The 17,968-nt window shown below is 37.4% G+C and overlaps 1 protein-coding gene across 6 annotated transcripts in view; it reads left to right on the forward strand.

The window, feature by feature from the left end:
- The window catches only part of LOC129455071 (poly(rC)-binding protein 3), a 45,106-nt gene extending 27,596 nt beyond the window's left edge, over positions 1-17,510 (forward strand). For 4 of the 6 annotated variants that reach the window (XR_012359903.1, XR_012359906.1, XR_012359907.1 and 1 more), the window contains 5 exons: positions 4,256-4,330; positions 16,667-16,700; positions 16,967-17,026; positions 17,186-17,329; positions 17,455-17,510. Coding sequence is in view for 1 of the 6 variants with exons in the window: in XM_073858702.1 (XP_073714803.1) it covers positions 4,256-4,330; positions 16,667-16,700; positions 16,967-17,026; positions 17,186-17,259 (243 nt within the window). In the remaining 5 variants the exon portion in view is untranslated. Of the gene's footprint in view, positions 1-4,255; positions 4,331-16,666; positions 16,701-16,966; positions 17,027-17,185 lie in introns of all 6 variants that reach the window. The other 2 variants (XR_012359904.1, XM_073858702.1) reach the window with 2 other exon arrangements.
- Positions 17,511-17,968: the final 458 nt, after the last annotated feature.

Consider the following 17,968-nt stretch of genomic DNA (forward strand, 5'->3'; position numbering starts at 1 on the left):
TAACTTTTTAAAAAAATTCTAGATAAATTAATACCACAGATATTGTCTTTGTTATATTACTTGCAGTATTTAAGTATATTATTGTGTTAATAGAGAATCAAATAAATAAGCACAACAAATATTTCTTCTGCAAAGAGATATTTAATCTCACTTTTAAAAAGGTCTCTTAAAAGTAATGAAAATTAAACACTTCACAGTCTTTATTGTATAAAATGAAAAATACACGCATTCATATGGAGTATAACAGTTCCTTAGTCAAGAGCAGAAAGTTTAAATTTGAAAAAGAGACTATAGTCTCAATATGATTTCTCCTGGTTGAATAAAGTTTGCTTAAACGCTCAAAACTTTAAAACGCATGCAAATAATTTTCAGCACTTTCGGCATGAGTATGCAGTTGTCCGCGATAGATATGTGTTTTATAGAGGGTTTTCACGACGCGTCATCAGAGCGGAAGTTGCCATATTGGAGGCACTCCGCATCACAACAGAGCACAGGCACTGATGTATATCCTGAACGTCGTCAAGGAAAATTGTTAATCATTGCCGTGTTTGAGGATGTACCAATAGGACAGATCTAGAAAAACATTTGGAATATTATCGACTTTCAAAAGTTATTAAAAACCAGGGAAAGGAATGCAAGAAAATATCAGAGGAGGAACTTGTGGTTGGCAAAGCTCAGGAAAAAGAGTAGTATTGTATTAGAAATATGATTGAAGTACATAAAGTATAAAACAAGTATGCTTCTACTTGTTGTGCTTTATTTAAAGAATTTGATTTAAACAGCCTATCACACAGACAAAATAAATGCAGCAATAGGTAATCAAAAATTCTGTCATGCAACAGAGCAGAAAACTTGGTGAACATTTTTGGCTTTATTTTACTAACACACATGAAGCATCCTCTTCTTTCTATCACACCACTACCATGTAGCAACCCTGCACCTCACACTCTTTCCTCGCCAGCGTTTTTAAAAAAGTTGCCAGCCACTGCCAGCTTTTTTTATGATTTTCACAGAAGTTTAATGTCTTATAGAAAATGTTAATCTTTTACATACAACATATGAAACAATACCTCTGCTTTTAAACAAAAAACTGTTTCCTCCTATCTTAATTTGTTCTCTTGTTATCACCTCTCAAATATGGGTAGGTTTCTTCAAAAACACCAAACAAAATTTAAGCAAAAATCTGAAATAATTCAATTTTTGTGAAGGGCTTTTGAGATCGCGTCAGTTTTGAGGATCGCTCTGAATCTGGAGTTTGAACTGACAGAGATGACGTTTTTTGTAGGCGGAGCCCAACTGGTGGCAGAAAGTTTAATGGCTTGGCTACTGATACTGTATGTGTGCATTTATGTAATGTATATGTATTGTTCTTTATTGGTAAATCAATTATTTTTACATTATGAATCGCTGAAGTACTTATACTATCATGTATTCTGTATAATATCATTTATTAAAGCAATAAACCCCGAGAAGCAGTGGGTTACCAGTGCATTTTATAACAGCTAAGGGGCGTTGTTAGGCACGACGCGAAGCCCCTTAGCTGTTATAAAATGCACTGGTAACCCAACGCTTCGAGGGGTTTATTGCGTTTATAAAATGGTTACTTCATATGCACAACGTTAGCGGGATTTTATAAAATAAAACCCAAAAAAGTTGTAATTATATTAGTACAAATATTAGTCTTCCGCCAAACAAAGTAGTTCCTCAGAATCAAGTGTGGCTGAAACAGAGCGCAGTTCCCAACCAACACAGACGCAGCAAAGACACAATGAAAATATGATTTAAGACTGTGGTGTTTATTTTATAAATCACCATTCATCTAATTTATACATTAACATTTATATCGTGCAACTGTTGAAGTGATGATCAAATATGCTTGGAAGCATGCTTAACTCTTTCCCGTCAGCGTTTTTTTTTAAGTTGCCACCCAGTTTTAGTTTAATGCCTTACAGAAAATTATCTTCTTTATATAAACATAAAATATCAAATGAAAGAACAGACCATCCGCTTTGAAACAAAAACAAACCAAAAAACATTTCATCCTACCTTCATTTGATCTCTTATCACCTCTCAAATTTTTTTATTAAAAGCGGAGATAATTCCATTTTTGTGAAGAACTTTAGTAAGAGATCAAATTCAGAGCCATGAACAGCTACTACACTGTGTTTTCAGTGAATGCGTCAGTGTTTAAGTTGGGTAAGATCGCCACCCAGTGGATAATAGCGGACGTATGAACTTGAGTTATAAAATCCTCAGACAACGTTTTCTCTTTATCGACGAGATGACTCAACAATATTTATTGACATTCATCTGGATATCGCCATTAATTGTGCAATTGTAGACAAATTAAAAATATGATTTAAGACTGTGGTGTTTATTTTCATAAATCAGTACGCAGCAACAGTGGCGCAGTGATACTTATGTAATGTGGTCTGAACCGTGAGGTTACCGGTGTATTTTATCACGGCTTAGAACGCGTTTCAACCAAACAAAATGAAGAACCAGAACTGCCCGTTTTATAATAAATATTTTATCATTTCCTGTTTTCAATTTCTTCCTTATATTTTTAGCCTACGTGTTTGTTCTAAAACTATTATGTTTACATACGAATTAATTTGTATAGGCCTGTTTATATATTATTAACACTTTACATCGTGTGTATGCTATATATATTTTTATTAGTAAACACCATAATTTAGAACAAACAGGAAGACATGGGCTGAGATAGAAGGTAAAAAGAAGTAATAGAAAACGAAAAAATATCAAAACTTTAATAAATGGTAATATTATTGATATTATGAACTCATTCAAATCTTTAATCTTTCTAAATAAATTATAAACGTAACGTGATGAAAACGCTATGAGACACACATAGAGGGATCAGACAGAACACCGGATATCTTCTCTAATTATTTTCTACTCAAATTATTACAAGATTTTCAGATGATTTCATCACTCCTGTCTGTCCAGTTGAGGGCTTATTGCAACCATAAACGCCTACATTTATCTTCAAACGGTGTCTTTGACGACGGTATACTATAAAAATGAAGGGCATCTATTTTGGCATTCCTATTCTGACACTCAACAGTACAACAAGACATTTTCTAGTGAGTTATATTGTTAGTTTCACTCGTGTCTCATTCATTTCCACTGCTTTTCTGCCACCACATTGCGTGCGTGACGTAACTGTGACGTCGACTCGCAAAAGGTCTATACTTTCCAGGTTTTATAAGCACCACCTGGTGGATAATAACACTATTACGGATTGCCGGAAAAACTGGCAATTGGCAGCGAAGCGTTTTCTCTTAACTCATTCACCGCCATTGACGAGTTATCTCGTCATTTATGAGTTCATATTTAACTAATAAATATGCCTTTCTGGACGAATTTCAAAGTGAAAGTGTATTACAGCTTTATCGAATTTATCAAAAACGGAAGTTAAAAAGAGTTAATGATTTATTTTAACTGCCTTTATGTTTGATAGTCATTCTGAGTCTGATCTCTAACATAAATTTCTTTACAAAAACGCATTTTTTTAAGCTTTTTGCTCAAAATGTTGTATTTTTGAAGAGAAATATCCATATTTCAGTGGTTAAATTAAGTAGAAAAAATAAATATATAATGAAACGTTTTTTCCCCATTTTGTTTGTTTGTTTATTGCTTGTTTGAAAGCAGAGGGTGTGTTCTTTAATGTGATATAATTTGTATGTTTATATATTTATAGAAAATAATTTTTCCTGCAAGGAATTTTGTGAAAATTTTGTTAAAATCACAAAAATGCAGGTGGGCAACTTTTCTCAAAAAGGCTGGCGGTGAATGAGTTAATTGACGAGTTAACTCGTCAGTTGTGGGGAAAGAGTTAATACATCACCACATTATTTCTTCTTTAATTCTAAAGTTTTTAATTGTAATCTTGGCAACAGAAGTATGGCAAGAATCAGCAGTGAAAGTGATTTTAACACAGACTGAGAAAGTGATTAAAAAAACGACTTTATCACCTTTTTAACACCGCTACTAAATCTGTGTACTATAATGGAGTGTATAGAAGATGTTAGCGGATGGCCAGATACATATATACTTATATTATATTAGTGCAACCAAATGCAACAACCAGACATTTTGACAACTAACTCCAACAGCTAAGTTAACATGTCAGTGTGTGTCAGGCACATATAAACTAGAACTTTTTTGTTGAAATGACTTAAAACTGCAGAATTGTTTGCACATCATTCTTCTTGTTTTCTTCTTATTTTAGTGTCCTACAAAGGGTGTTAATATCCAATATCGCCCAAGACCCACAGGATCGCATGTAGTTTTCGCGGGAGGACCGGTAAGCGTGTGTCACTGTGCTCATGTGATGCATCTGATGTGAGCAACAGTTCACAAACATGATACATGCTGTTATCCCAGGGTTAAGGTCAAACCAAATGTTTTGTTTTGTCATCAAACAGTGAAAGTGAAATTCATGCTATATACTGGTATGCATGTCATGTTATGTGCAGTACATTTGGGAGCACTTATGCATTAAAAGCATGTTAAACACCAACAGATGATAAATCTTATTATACAACACTTCTGTCTGCTTCTCGAATCTGATTGGCTGAGACACTAAACGTGTTAAAATGGCCAAATATTGCATGAAATACTGTTGATACAAATTCTTAATGCTTGACAGATGGAAGGCTGGTCCACGCAGTCAGAAAAGACACTCTTTTTTTTATGGGAAAGCGGGAAAATCATGCATACGTGAAACTAATCGCATCAATAATAATCAGTCAATTAATCAGAAATAACTATCAGAAATAACTATTTATGTAGAAAGTTTATCATTTGCATGTGTTTATAAGCCTTGCAAATGTTAATAGCGATAAAGCTACTAAAGTGATCTGTTGCACACACTAATGGACACAAACTAAAGTTGCTCTCAGCAGCTTTGTGAATAAGTTTCCGGAGGAAACTCTTACTGCTATTTAAGAGACGTGTTAGTTATAAGAAGAACAATCATGAGCAAACTCCTTCACACATATGCCTAGTGGATCACAAACAAGTAAGAGATTATTTTTTGAGTCCAAAATTATTGAAAATCTGGTATATTCCATCTTTATATTCAGTTCAGATTGGTTTCTATATCATCTTTTTTAACATTATAGGGAAGCAGTTTTACAGTAAATACAGAGTGGCGTATGTGTTAACAAGAAACTATATACTATACACATACACACATATACACACATATACACACACACATATACACACACACACACACACACACACATATATATATTTAAGCAATCACAGCCGTGATGATATAGAGCTATATCACACGACTCTGAGAGCGATATTGCTTTTATACAACAGTTCGACGGCACACGTTTGAAAAACGAAAACTGGAAAACAACAACGGAGTTATTTTAAAAGCCTCTTTGTTTGAGAACTACTTCTTCCGCCACGGATTTGAGGGCGGCCAGAATGACAGGTAAAACTTTCGGCTGCTTTGAAGCTCATAACAACTCAATGGACGGAAAAGCCGTTTCTTTATATTACTGTTTCTTGGTCACAAAGTGTAGTTTTAAGATTAGTTCAGTCGAGAATGTAGCTGTATTATATTTAAATCTGCAGTCGATTAGTAAAGATAGCACCTGTTTGAACGTTTGCTTAGTGAGATTCGGTACGAATGAGAACCAAAGCATGAGCGAACATCAGTGTTCACTCGCCCCGCTGACCACCGCCCTCTCTGGGCTACATTTCTGACAGAGATACCCCGGCTCTCATGTTGGCCTTGTTTGTTTTTGATCGTCAAAATGAGATCAAATCAGCAGTATTTGGTGTCATGATCAAACTAGTACTTGTTTTTTTATTCATATTTAGTGTCTTTTGTGTTGTTATTGTTTTGGCGCGAGGTAAAAGTTAATAAAACTACTCGTATAACGTTACTATTGCTTTCTCATTTATTCTTAACGTGATACGAGCACTCGATTATTAAGTGTGCTTGCAAAAGCACACTTATTGTTCTTCTTAAGTTTTATTATTATTATTATTTTTCCCGGGTAGATTTTTTTGGCCAGCTCTAGCGACCAGACCGTTTGACGCAGAGACACCGTTCAAACTTTAAAATGTTCGGGCAGTACCGGTGTAAGTTGCTTGAGAAGATGAAGTCACAGATCCATGTCGTTCGGCCACCATATTGGATAGAACACAAAACCTTAAAGTTTCACAGGTCACAAATTTTGTCCAAACTTCATGAAATTCCACGTACGCGATCCTTGGACCGAGCCTCACAAAAGTTACTAGAAGGATTTTTGATTTTCGGAAGCGTTTGCGCGCCACAGCCCAAACTAAATGTGCGTCAACGCCGCCAAAACAGGAAGTAGTTCAAATCTCAATATGTCTGTAACATTTATTAACCAAAATGTTTATATGAACTCTTTACTCCAATGTGAAGATGCCCAAGATAAAAAAAACATTGCAGAAACATGTCTATATTATGTTATTTTCACTTTAAAATGTCCAATTAAAACCTGTGTAAAATTAAAAAATGTCATTAGCCTTTACCAGTAGAGGGCAGCCTTTACGTTCAAACGTGTTTTTTAGACAGAATGTAAAGATAGCGGCAGCCATCTTTAGAAGCTAAGCTAACAGGCTTTTGCTCCGTGGAAAAGTTTGAATAACAATGGCGGGATGTAGTTTTAATGTTAAAATGGCAAAATGGAATTTAAAAGAGCTGTTGAGAGAATCATGTGTTCCTTTAAGAGCCACAATACAGCGAAGAGCTGAGGAAGAGAAAGCAGAGAAGCCCGGAGAAGAGGCGACAGCCTCAGACTCTGCTGCGAGCCCGTGGAGGACTCAGTAACCTCGGCTGCCACTCAAGCTTCGTATCGTATATGGACAGATTCCTGGATACATATTTTTAGAATCGTAAACTTCATCTTATTCACTATACAGTATGCGGTTTCGGACGCAAAACTGCAAATGGATTTTATATTCTGAATGCTTGAATCAACGCGAGCTCTCTGGAGAACGTGCATTTTCACATACAGGTAGGAATTATATGATTCAGACATATTTTAATCCCTTTCTTTTATTTCAGTGATATATGGCACGACAAGTTTAATTCCCTTTTTCATCAATGTAATACATTGTAAACGTATTAGTTTGTAAAGACGTCAGTTTCGCGTCCTCGGGTAGCAGTGATCGTTTGGCATCGGTATTTTAATTAATTACGAAATTTGTATTTTATTTTTAAATTGCTATCTTGTGTTTCTGGCGCATTCGAGGATTAATGACTCATTTGAGTCGTTTTCATTACAAAGTGTTGCAAATAAATGAGTCTTTTGAGTCGACTCTTTACAAAGCGAATGGGCCAAATGTTTTAAAGTGGTTCGCGAATCAGTTTGAATGAATTGTTCAGATCGCTTCAAACACGGAATCGTCCGAAGCTGTTTTACTCGTAACCTATGTAGAAACACGCAGAATATAACCAGTGTTGGGTGACGTGGAAATGAATTTACCAATCTTTTAACTAAAAGCAAAACTTCACACATGTACCCGCCATTACATACGCGCGACCGCCGACCTGTTCGTCGTCAGACACAGTTAAACGCGTGCAACCTCCAGAAACACTGTAGCACAGATTGAAGAAATCCATCGATGATTGACGTCTGATTCGCTGTTTAATGTACTGTATGATGTAAGTGATTCTCACAAAACACACGTGACATGACAACGTAAGAAAACATGAGTTTTGTCTAAGTGTAAACTGTCAATGTCCTCAGACCATCTTAGGAGATTCCAACTTTATACATATACAAAACTGTTGTCAGTTTACTTGTCTGATATTTCAGCTACAAGCTACATTTTTCTGTATACTGTTGGTGTATGTTGCAGTTTTACACATACTGTAGAAATGCCCTTCATAAGTATTCTTCTGTTTGCTGTGGAGTCAAGAAATGTCTAAACATTAAAAGATGAACATGAGACAAAAGTACAGAATCTGTCGCATTATTTTTTTTAATGGGCACTGAGCTGTGTCCTGATTGTTTACACATGAAAAGCATAAAATATGTAGGATCAGTTTGATTCACTTATGTGCATTTGTGTACAATACACATAAGTCAGCATTTAATGCTGTTGTTCTTTGTTGTTAAAGCATGTATGTGTTGAAACATAAACAAAGGTTAATAAAATGTGACATTCTAAACTTCTGGTATACTGATATTTATCTTACCAATTTCTGGTCTCCACATCAAACAGAAAAATCTTGTCTTTATTGTTCTGATACTTATGGAGGGCACTGCGTGTGTGTGTGTGTGTGCGTGTGTGTGTGTGTGTGTGTGCGTGTGTGTGTGTGTGTGTGTGTGTGTGTGTGTGTGTGTGTGTGTGTGTGTGTGTGTGTGTGTGTGTGCGCGTGTGTGTGCATATATCTAGATTTATTTTTTCATGAGTAACTAGTAACTCGCTACTTGAGTATTATTTTCATTGCATACTTTTTACTTCTACTTGAGTAATTATTTATTTAGTTACTTTAACTTCAGTAAAGTTTTTGGCTACTCTTTCCACCTCTGTTAAAATCTTCATGAATCTAGGCTGAGTTTGCCACGTTGAAGCCTAAATAATCAGACAGATAGTAAGTTAATCGCCCATCGCTCACAGCCCAGCACCTGCATCACTGCATGCGTATCGCGCTGACAAACATACACCTGATTTTACTGCCCTGACGAAATCTAAAAGTATAATTTCTCTTATTAGAAGCTAGCCTAATGTTTGCCAGCTATTAAAATGGCGGTTATAGTTTAAATAGAGGTCGTGAAATAATTAGCATTGACAAAAAACTGCATAAAACAATGTTATATTCCATATTATAAACTTTTGGTTATGTGTACTTAAGTGAGTAAATAAGTTAACCGCAAAAACTAAATGTGCGTCGACGCCGCCAAAACAGGAAGTAGTTTATCTCAGGAACGCTTTCACGTATTGAAACCAAACTTTGTACATGAACTTGGGACTCCAATGTGAGGATGCACAAACTAAATCGGCGGCACCAGAGCAAGCACACTTTTGCAGTTCGTCCCGAAATGCATTTTCTAGTTATTATTAAACTTCGTTTTAAATGAGCAATCTTAACAGTAGCTTGCAGAAAACTGTTAATTGTGTTGCTAAAATATATACGACGTTATCATGAATGAACTAAGCTATGCAGGCTGAAGCTATTTTTAGCCGTATAGTTAGCTGTTTCACTTAAGTTCATTGTATTTGAAGCTCAGTGCTCTGTTATTTTGAAATGACAATTAATCACTATCAACACTGTAGCAAAATATAAATGACATTTTGACTAGCCATGCAGTGTATGATGCTTAAACAGGCAGGTGGATTGGAGTGCTCCCTATTAACTGAGATTGTTATTAATATTTTCAAAAGTTTTGCTTCCAAAATATATAAATACATTTAATTATGTATTACAATATACATATGACATGCTAAAGCACATGAAACGTTTCTGAAATTATATTCTGTAAGGCTTGTTTTATTTGTCAAAGAAAGGGAGTGTGATTTCTAGATAACGTTATGTATAATGTTTTGAAAACTATTGTGAACCTGTGCTTAAGTCAAGTTTTTATTACACTTAAACTGATAAATTATTTAACAAATAAATCTTGAAATGAGACTTACTGCTCTCAAATCCTGTTATTTCATTTGATGCTAAAGGAAATTTTTTGTTTTTAAGGTTTTAGGCTTATGATAATTTTAATAGACATCAGTGTCTGATTTATTAATGTCCTTCTATTCATTGATTGGTTAGCCAAGAGAGTTATTTCACATAATTTGAGTTTTGTGACAAAAATGATACGGCCATAATAAATCGCAGTACTTTTGTACTTAAAGGGACACCATGAAACTTTTGGCCACTAGGGGGTGCTAGACACGTATTTTTCACTTCTAGCGCCCCTAGAGACCACAAGCGCCGCAGCACTGTTGCAAAGGAAAGGAACTGGCCAACCTTAAAACTAAACTAAAAACTAAACATTTAAAATGCTAAACGATCAACATTTTGAGACAACAGTGAGAAACGCAGTCATGTTACAACTTTCTGATGAGGAACTCGTCGTGGCAGAAGCCATTTCTCAATCTGAAGGTTGCAGCCTCCGGATGTCGTATTTCTAATACGTCATCAAGACTGTCTTATTTCACAATATTAACAATTACAAAGTTGACTATTATACTTAGTTAATCGTAAATTGTTGCAGTATGCTTATGACTTGCGAATGTAATGCTCAGTTTACCTTAATAACCCAGGCTTGATGACGTGTGCAGCCTGCATATTTGACCTCCGGAGGCTGCAGCCTTCCAATTCAGAAACGACCAGACGTATTTCCTTGCCTTTTTCCAAACAAATATTGTTGCATCCTCTCTCTCTCCCTCGCCACCAGGATTTTCCGCAATGGCGCTCGTTATTCCTCTTTTTTGTGTGAAAATCGCTCCAAATCCAAGTAAACCGATGCGTTTAGGTCTGCCGCTTTGTAATACGTCACGCGAGTGACAGCGGAACGCAGCAAATGAGGAAGAGAGAAGAGAGAAACGCTCGGATCTGATTGGTGAATGAATAGGGTTTGGTTTTACACTGTGAGCAAGTTTGAGTGCTATAGCATCCTGGATTGTAATGTAAATATCATAGACACAGTAAAAAGAAAGGTAAATACGTGAACACAGCATCTGAATACAGGGAACTATATGCAATATAATCGCCATAATTTATAAAGAACATCGCATTTATGTATGAATCAACAGTTTATATAAAAAATTGCCTTAAAGGGGAATCGAACCCGGGTCGCCCGTGTCATAGGTCCGTGACACTAAAGACTGTGCCACAGAGTCACATAATAGAAACTGCTCTCCACACTCCTTAAGTAGCCTCCAGCAAAATTCACGTTAAAAACAAATTGTGTGGAGGAAGTGACGTATGCCGTAAAGCAGTCGAATTTTGTAGTTTTTTTTGTGCTCTGGTTACTACCACAAACCCTAAGTTTTAAAATACGAGTAAAAGTGATACAGACCCCGTCAGGCTATGGTAGACATGTCATTCAACCTATTTAAAGTCGATGTACTATCACAAGGGTCTTGAAAATGTATTATGAAGGTTGAAAAATTACATGGTGTCACTTTAAGTACATTTTGAGGCAGATACTTTTGTACTTTTTCTCAAGTAAAAATTTTAAGCAAGTACTTCTACTTTTACTTGAGTAATATTTTACCCTGGGTATCCTTACTTTTACTCAAGTACACGATTTGTGTAATTCGTCCACCACTGATCTTGCGTTATTGGAAGACTTGGCAAATAATCCATTCCACCGGTAGCGCGTTTTCAAAGATCGCGCCAATGATGCTGGTTATATGCTGCTGTCCAAGGTGGAAAGTTGTCTGTCCTCCTCCAGTTGCACTCGTTTCACGTCGGTGTGCTGTGATGCGTTTTTTTTGCTGATAATTTAATGTCAAACCACTTTTTTATTTCTGGAAGTGTTCTCTCCTCATATTCAACGGAATTAAACTCACTGGTAACATGTTCCCATGCAGATTTGTTTTCTTTTGTTAGTCATTCCTCTCGCACTAAGTAAACCAAACAGGATGTGTTATTAGGATTTAACCTCATCCACCAGTAACACAATTTCTGTGTCTGTAAAATTTCTCTTTTACGCTCTTTGTCATTATTGCGATTAGGGAAAAAGCACAACCACGTGACATATAACGGGAGGTGTTGTCACCATATATGGTTCATTGGAGGCGTTTCGGAATGCAAATGATTATGAACGTGCACGAGCATGGTGCTTAAGATCAAGTGGGATTTATCATCAAGGATTACTTACTGATGTGCGTACAAACCACGTGCGCATGTTTGATAAATCTCGATTTTTTTGTACTAGGGCAAATTCTAAATTTCATTCGTAGGTACAAATATAGAACATGTTCTACGCAATGTTGATAAATGAGGCCCCAGGAGTTTTGTTTGGACAGATAGGTCTCTGTCTTCGACTCTCTTCCTGAGCCTGGCATAGGCTCTGCTGGCACAACTCAGCCGGTGGTTAACCTCAGAGTCTATGTCAGCTTTTGTGGAAAGAAAGCTGCCGAGGTAAAGGAAGTGGTCCACGTTTTCAAGTGTGGTGTTATTCACTCTTAAGGCCAGTTCACACTGGTCAGACAACTACCAACTCCATCAGACACCAACAGACAACCACATTCTAAAGTCTCATTGACTTTGATCCAACAACTGCCAACAGGGGTTTCACACAGTCTGTTGGAGTCTGTCTGACCAGTGTGAAGTGGCCTTTATGGTTGGCTGGGTTGCTGACCGGTTGGGTGGAGGTTGATATAAGACCTGGGTCTTCTTGATGTTTAGCTTTAGGCCCAGGGCTCTGTACGCCTTGGCAAAAGCATTCAGAATGCCCTGAAGGTCTTCTGCGGAGTGTGCAGCAATGACGTTATCATCCGCGTACTGAAGCTCTGTAACGGTGGTGTGGATGATTTTACTCTTGGCCTTGAACCTATAAAGGTTAAAGAGTCTGCCATTTATGTACACGATTGGAATGCCTTGTGGCAGCTCCTCACCCATGAGTGGAGTATGGCTGCAATAAAGATGGCAATCAGGGTGGGTGCAATAACACATCCCTGTTTAACTCCTGTTTCCACTGTGAAAGGCTCAGACTCAGAGCCATCATTGCTGAGCACTGTGAGTGACTGCCATCATGTAGGAGTCTCAGTATTCTGATGTACTTGTCATGACAACCATGCCTTGATAGTATACTCCACAGGGCGTGGCAGTCTACCATATCAAAAGCCTTTGTCAAATCTATAAAGGCCATGCACAGAGGCTGCCTTTGTTCACGGCATTTTTCCTGTAGTTGCCGTGCTGTGAAAATCATGTCTGCTGTACCTCTGGATGGACGGAAGCCAGATTGTGATTCTGGGAGTATTTCCTCAGACAGTGGTAGTAGTCGATTTGCAAGAACACGAGCAAGGACTTTACCTGTCGTTGACAGGAGTGAGATACCCCTGTAATTTCTACATTCAGTCTTGTCACCCTTCTTGAATAGTCACTATTAGAGCATTCCTGAGCTCTGAGGAAAGTTCTTCTTTTTTCCCAGACTTTGAGGAGTAGGGCATGAATGTGATACAAGAGTTCCAGTCCACCCTCCTTTAAGATTTCAGCTGGGATACCATCTGGACCAGGAGCCTTGTTGTTCTTAAGGCTCCTGATGGCATTTCGAACCTTTGTTATAGTTGGAGGTTCCCCCATGTCTTCTCTAATAGGTCTTTTGGGGATGTGTTTGATAATGTCCAATTCAGTTGAGCTGACCCTGTTTAGGAGTTCTTGGAAATGCTCCTTCCATCGGGCATTAATGGACTCGTTCTCCTTCAGTAACTTCTGACCTTCCTTTGTACGCAGGGGGTTTAGGCCATGGCAGTGTGGACCATAGATAGCCTTGGTAGCACTTAAAAAACCTCTGGTGTCACCAGAGTCTGCCATTCTCTGTATTTCAAGAGCCCTTTCCGTCCACCAAGAGTTTTTTAGCTCCCTTACCCATCTCTGGACATCTGCCTTGGCTCTGGAGTGAGTCAACCTTTTGGCTTTGCAGGTTACATCATTTTGCCAGGCACAGAAGGCTTTCCTTTTCTTGGAGATGAGTTGTTCTATCTCTGTGTCATTCTCATCAAACCAGTCGTGGTGTTTTCTGGGCTTGTACCCAAGAATGGTTTTGCAAGTGGCAAGGATGGTAGACTTTAGCAGACTCCAGTGCCCATCAATGTCATCAGGGTTTTTCTGTTGAAAACTTTCCCCAAGAGCAGCCTGAAGTTGCTGCTGGGTGGCAGTTTCATCAAGGCTGTCAAGGTTCAGTCATGCTTTTTTTGCATTCTCCTCTTCCTCTTGAGTCTAATTAACATTTTAGAGTGGATAAGGTGATGGTCTGCCCAGCAATTATCAGTGTTGACCATGGCCCTTGTGATATTTAAAAACCTTGTGAACTTTAAAAACACATCGCATATAGCGTCCATGTGCGCGAGGACTCGAGTTTCCGTGTAAAGCGCACTGTGTGGAATTGCGTTGCATGTAAACAATATATGGAATCATATTACAGCACACACTTAACTCATTCACTGCCAGCCTTTGAGAAAAGTTGCTCACCTGCATTTTTGTGATTTTAACAATTTTCACAAAATTCCTTGCAGGAAAAATTATTTTCTATAAATATATAAACATACAAATTATATCAAATGAAAGAAAACTTCCTCTGCTTTCAAACAAACAATAAACAAACAAACAAAATGGGGAAAAAACGTTTCATTATATATTTACTTTTTCTACTTAATTTAACCACTGAAATATGGATATTTCTCTTCAAAAATACAACATTGAGCAAAAAGCTTAAAAAATTCCTTTTAAAAAACGCAATTTATGTTAGAAATCAGACTCAGAATGACTATCAAACATAAAGGCAGTTAAAATGAATCATAAAATCTTTTTAACTTCCGTTTTTGATAAATTCGTTTTGGCGCCATCTGGTGGATAAAAGCGGTATTCACTTTGAAATTCGTCCAGAAAGGCATATGTTAAATATGAACTCATAAATGACGAGATAACTCGTCAATGGCGGTGAATGAGTTAAAAGATCCTACAGTGCAGCCTTACTGAAAGTTTCCATGAAGGATACAAATGTGAATGACTGTATTTAACACTGTACGACATGTAACAGTTATCCGCCATTACGCGAGTTCATGTATCCTTGTTTGTAAACAATGCGAACGTTTTTTATTCCGAAGCGTGCAGCCTGCTGAGCTTGCTTATGTAGGCTGATCTGCACAAGCCATTAGAATATTACATGATATTTATCATCATTAATATTTGCTAAGTTACTTACTTCAGAAATATATCCTCCTCCAATGCGTATTCCATTGTTCTTCTTGGGTAACGTTAATGTTAAAGATAAACGCTTCTCTTTCTCAATGTCCAGACATAAATGAAGATATTCCTCACGTGTGTGTATAAAGTTTATCATCAGCATGTGGTAAAGTCTTCAAATCTGATAAAACTCCACACTTTGTTTGTGATTGTTTGAAATGTTTGTCTGTTCATTACCATGTGAACAGCGGGTACAGCCTGTGGGTGTGACCGCATTAAAGATAATGAAGTCAGTCAGGAAAAAACAGTACTCTCTTTATTTCAATGCAGATTATATAAACAGGCAATATTTGTTTTCGATTAAAATTAGCTTGTTTAAAAGTACACACTTCAGGCTTTCTTTGGATATGTGTATCATGTTTGTGTGACGATGAATTCGCAGAGTTTCAATTGATTTTTGTAACGTGTTTAGAGAGACAGCTGGCGGAGACAGAAATGTCTGAATGTGCACCCTGTTTATTTTCCTTATTTGACAAAACACAAAGATCTGTTGTTAGTGTAAATGTATACAAAATAAAGAAGACCCTTCACAGTTTTAAAAGATATCAAACACGTATTATTTATGATGGTGTATTTTAAGCTGATTCTGCTATAAGGAGAAAACACAGCAAAATGCAGCGCCGTTTTTTAAACTCCCTTAAACTCATCATTTCTCATTTCTGCTTCCCTTTCCCTGCTTTGCACTAAACATTTCTGATGTCCATCTAGAGGAGCCAATAGTGATCGAGTCAAAATAAGATTATCATTATTATTTAGAAACTTACTTTTTGTTATGTTTTCATAAGATATTTCAATTGTGTGGCATCACCTGGACTTTTGTATGCAGCTGTCAGCGGCCGAACGGACAGAAGCGCGCGTCCGGACAAATTTTTGGGCACAAGTCCATGCGACTGATTAAAATTGTCGTCGAGTGAAATGAAAACAAAATGCTGCCAGACGTCGGACTTAAAAGATGACGGGGTGTCATCTATATCAATTTCTGTTTCTTCCTAAGCCATGTTGCTGACCTTCAGTTTAAGCTGCTGGTGATTCAAGCGATGTCTGTGTGACTGCGGTGAAGCACAAGTGACGCTGTCACAGAGTAGGTCATATACTGAATAAAATAAAAAGAACAGCATCGTATGAATATCCCCATCATTTTTGTACCGTGAAGTATCGTACTGAGATGTATCGTTACATCCTTATTGGTGTAATAAAATAAAAAGAAGCAAAATACCAAACTATATTGGTATTTTAATAATGTAGTCTGGTTTCCCATTATTTTTGGGCATACAGTATAAGCAGCAATTCAAATATTCGATATAATAAGTTTCTGGTTGCAGCTTTTTATTGAAAGATTTGTTTTTATGAAATTCACCATCTAATTCACTTCATTCTCGATAAAAAAAGGGAACGCGGCGCACACGTCACTATGGCAAGCAGCAGGTGTCCGGCTTGATGGCTCCGTCTTTAGCTTTCCCCCTCGACTGCAAGCGGCAAACCTCGCTGATCGGCCTGCACAGCGCCGGATGATCTTGACCACACTTCTTGTGTCATTCTTCTTTAGTGATTGCCAAGTGGCTGCTCTTACTGGAGGGCGCGACTTTTTTTGCTTGAGTGGCTATATTGAGCGTTTTGACCCCCCCCCCAATTCATAGCAATGCTAGTGCTTCATATTTGTACATTTTATATCTTTGATTAAATCTGAATCTGAATGTTAATGGTATCTTTTTTTCTCCACAGCTAACAAGATTTCTTCAAGATCCTTTGAATCCCAGTAAGTCACTGGTAGCCAGCCAATTCTACTGCCATAATTCCTTACACTGTCGGAGAACAGGCCAATATTAAAAGGCAATTTGCAGCAATGTCCGGTTTCCTCAATGTAATCGGTGCAATTGACTGCACTCATATTGCTATAAGGGCTCCATTATGTAGATGAATTCATTTATGTGAATCGCAAACATGTGCATTCAATAAATGTGCAAATTATATATAATGTCGCGGCACGATGGCCTGGTTCTACACATGACTCTTTTATTCTAGTGCACAGCAGTGTAGGAAATAGACTTGGAGCAGGTGCCGTTTGTGATGGCTGGCTCCTGGGTAAGTAAATGCATATAATTGTTTTGAGATGACATCAGACTTGACTTACACAGAGTGTCATTTTTCTTTAGTGATTGCTGATTGGTTGCTCTTAATAGAAGGCACGACTTTTTTGCTTTATTGGCTATATTGAGTGTTTTGTCCCCCCCCAATTCATAGCAAAAATTAAAGAAATCCGGCAGGCCTCGGGGGGCAGAAATTGGCATTTCGGACCAGGTCAAGGGGTCGACTGAGTCCCGGCGGGTGACCATAAATGATTCACCCGTCCGCATTAGTATGGCCAATCACATTATAAAGACAGAGGTAATGCTCCTCCTCTCATCTTTGTCAAGTACATAACAAATTAAGTTTTGTGTTATGCGTTGACATTTCTGAAGCGTGTTTATATGAATGGCAGATATTAACTGTGAAATCTTTTGTGATTTCAGATGAAACTCCGAGGCTCCACATGAAAAAAAAATAAACCATATTTCCTAGACTATAAGTCTCACATTGTTTTCATTTGTTTGGCTGGCCCTGCGACATTTATTCAGGTGTGATTTATATATGAAATGTAACATGTTTTTAACAGGCATGAAAACGGGTCAGGGGTGAAAAAGGTGAGAAGGGTGCTCGAGGGGCGTTGTGGCCTCTGTAAACATTTGACTAGTAACCAAAACCATGTTTAATTAAATGGGTTGATAAATGTGGAAAGCTGTAATAAGTAGCATTCCCTTAATTTTTTACATCTGCAATAATTTTATTTTGCCATAATCAGACCATCCGTCGCAAGGCCATACAATTTTAAGTTGTGGACCTGAAGGCCTACATCTAATTTAAAATGACTTAATGTAATTTAACCAGTACTATATTGTAAAATTATGGTTTTTGAGGTATGGGTTGAATAATTTTCAGATAAGCAAAAAAATGATGTGGAAAAATAAAATAAGAACGAATCAAGAA

Source organism: Misgurnus anguillicaudatus, chromosome 20, assembly GCF_027580225.2.
Source record: "Misgurnus anguillicaudatus chromosome 20, ASM2758022v2, whole genome shotgun sequence".
Classification (NCBI taxonomy): domain Eukaryota; kingdom Metazoa; phylum Chordata; class Actinopteri; order Cypriniformes; family Cobitidae; genus Misgurnus; species Misgurnus anguillicaudatus.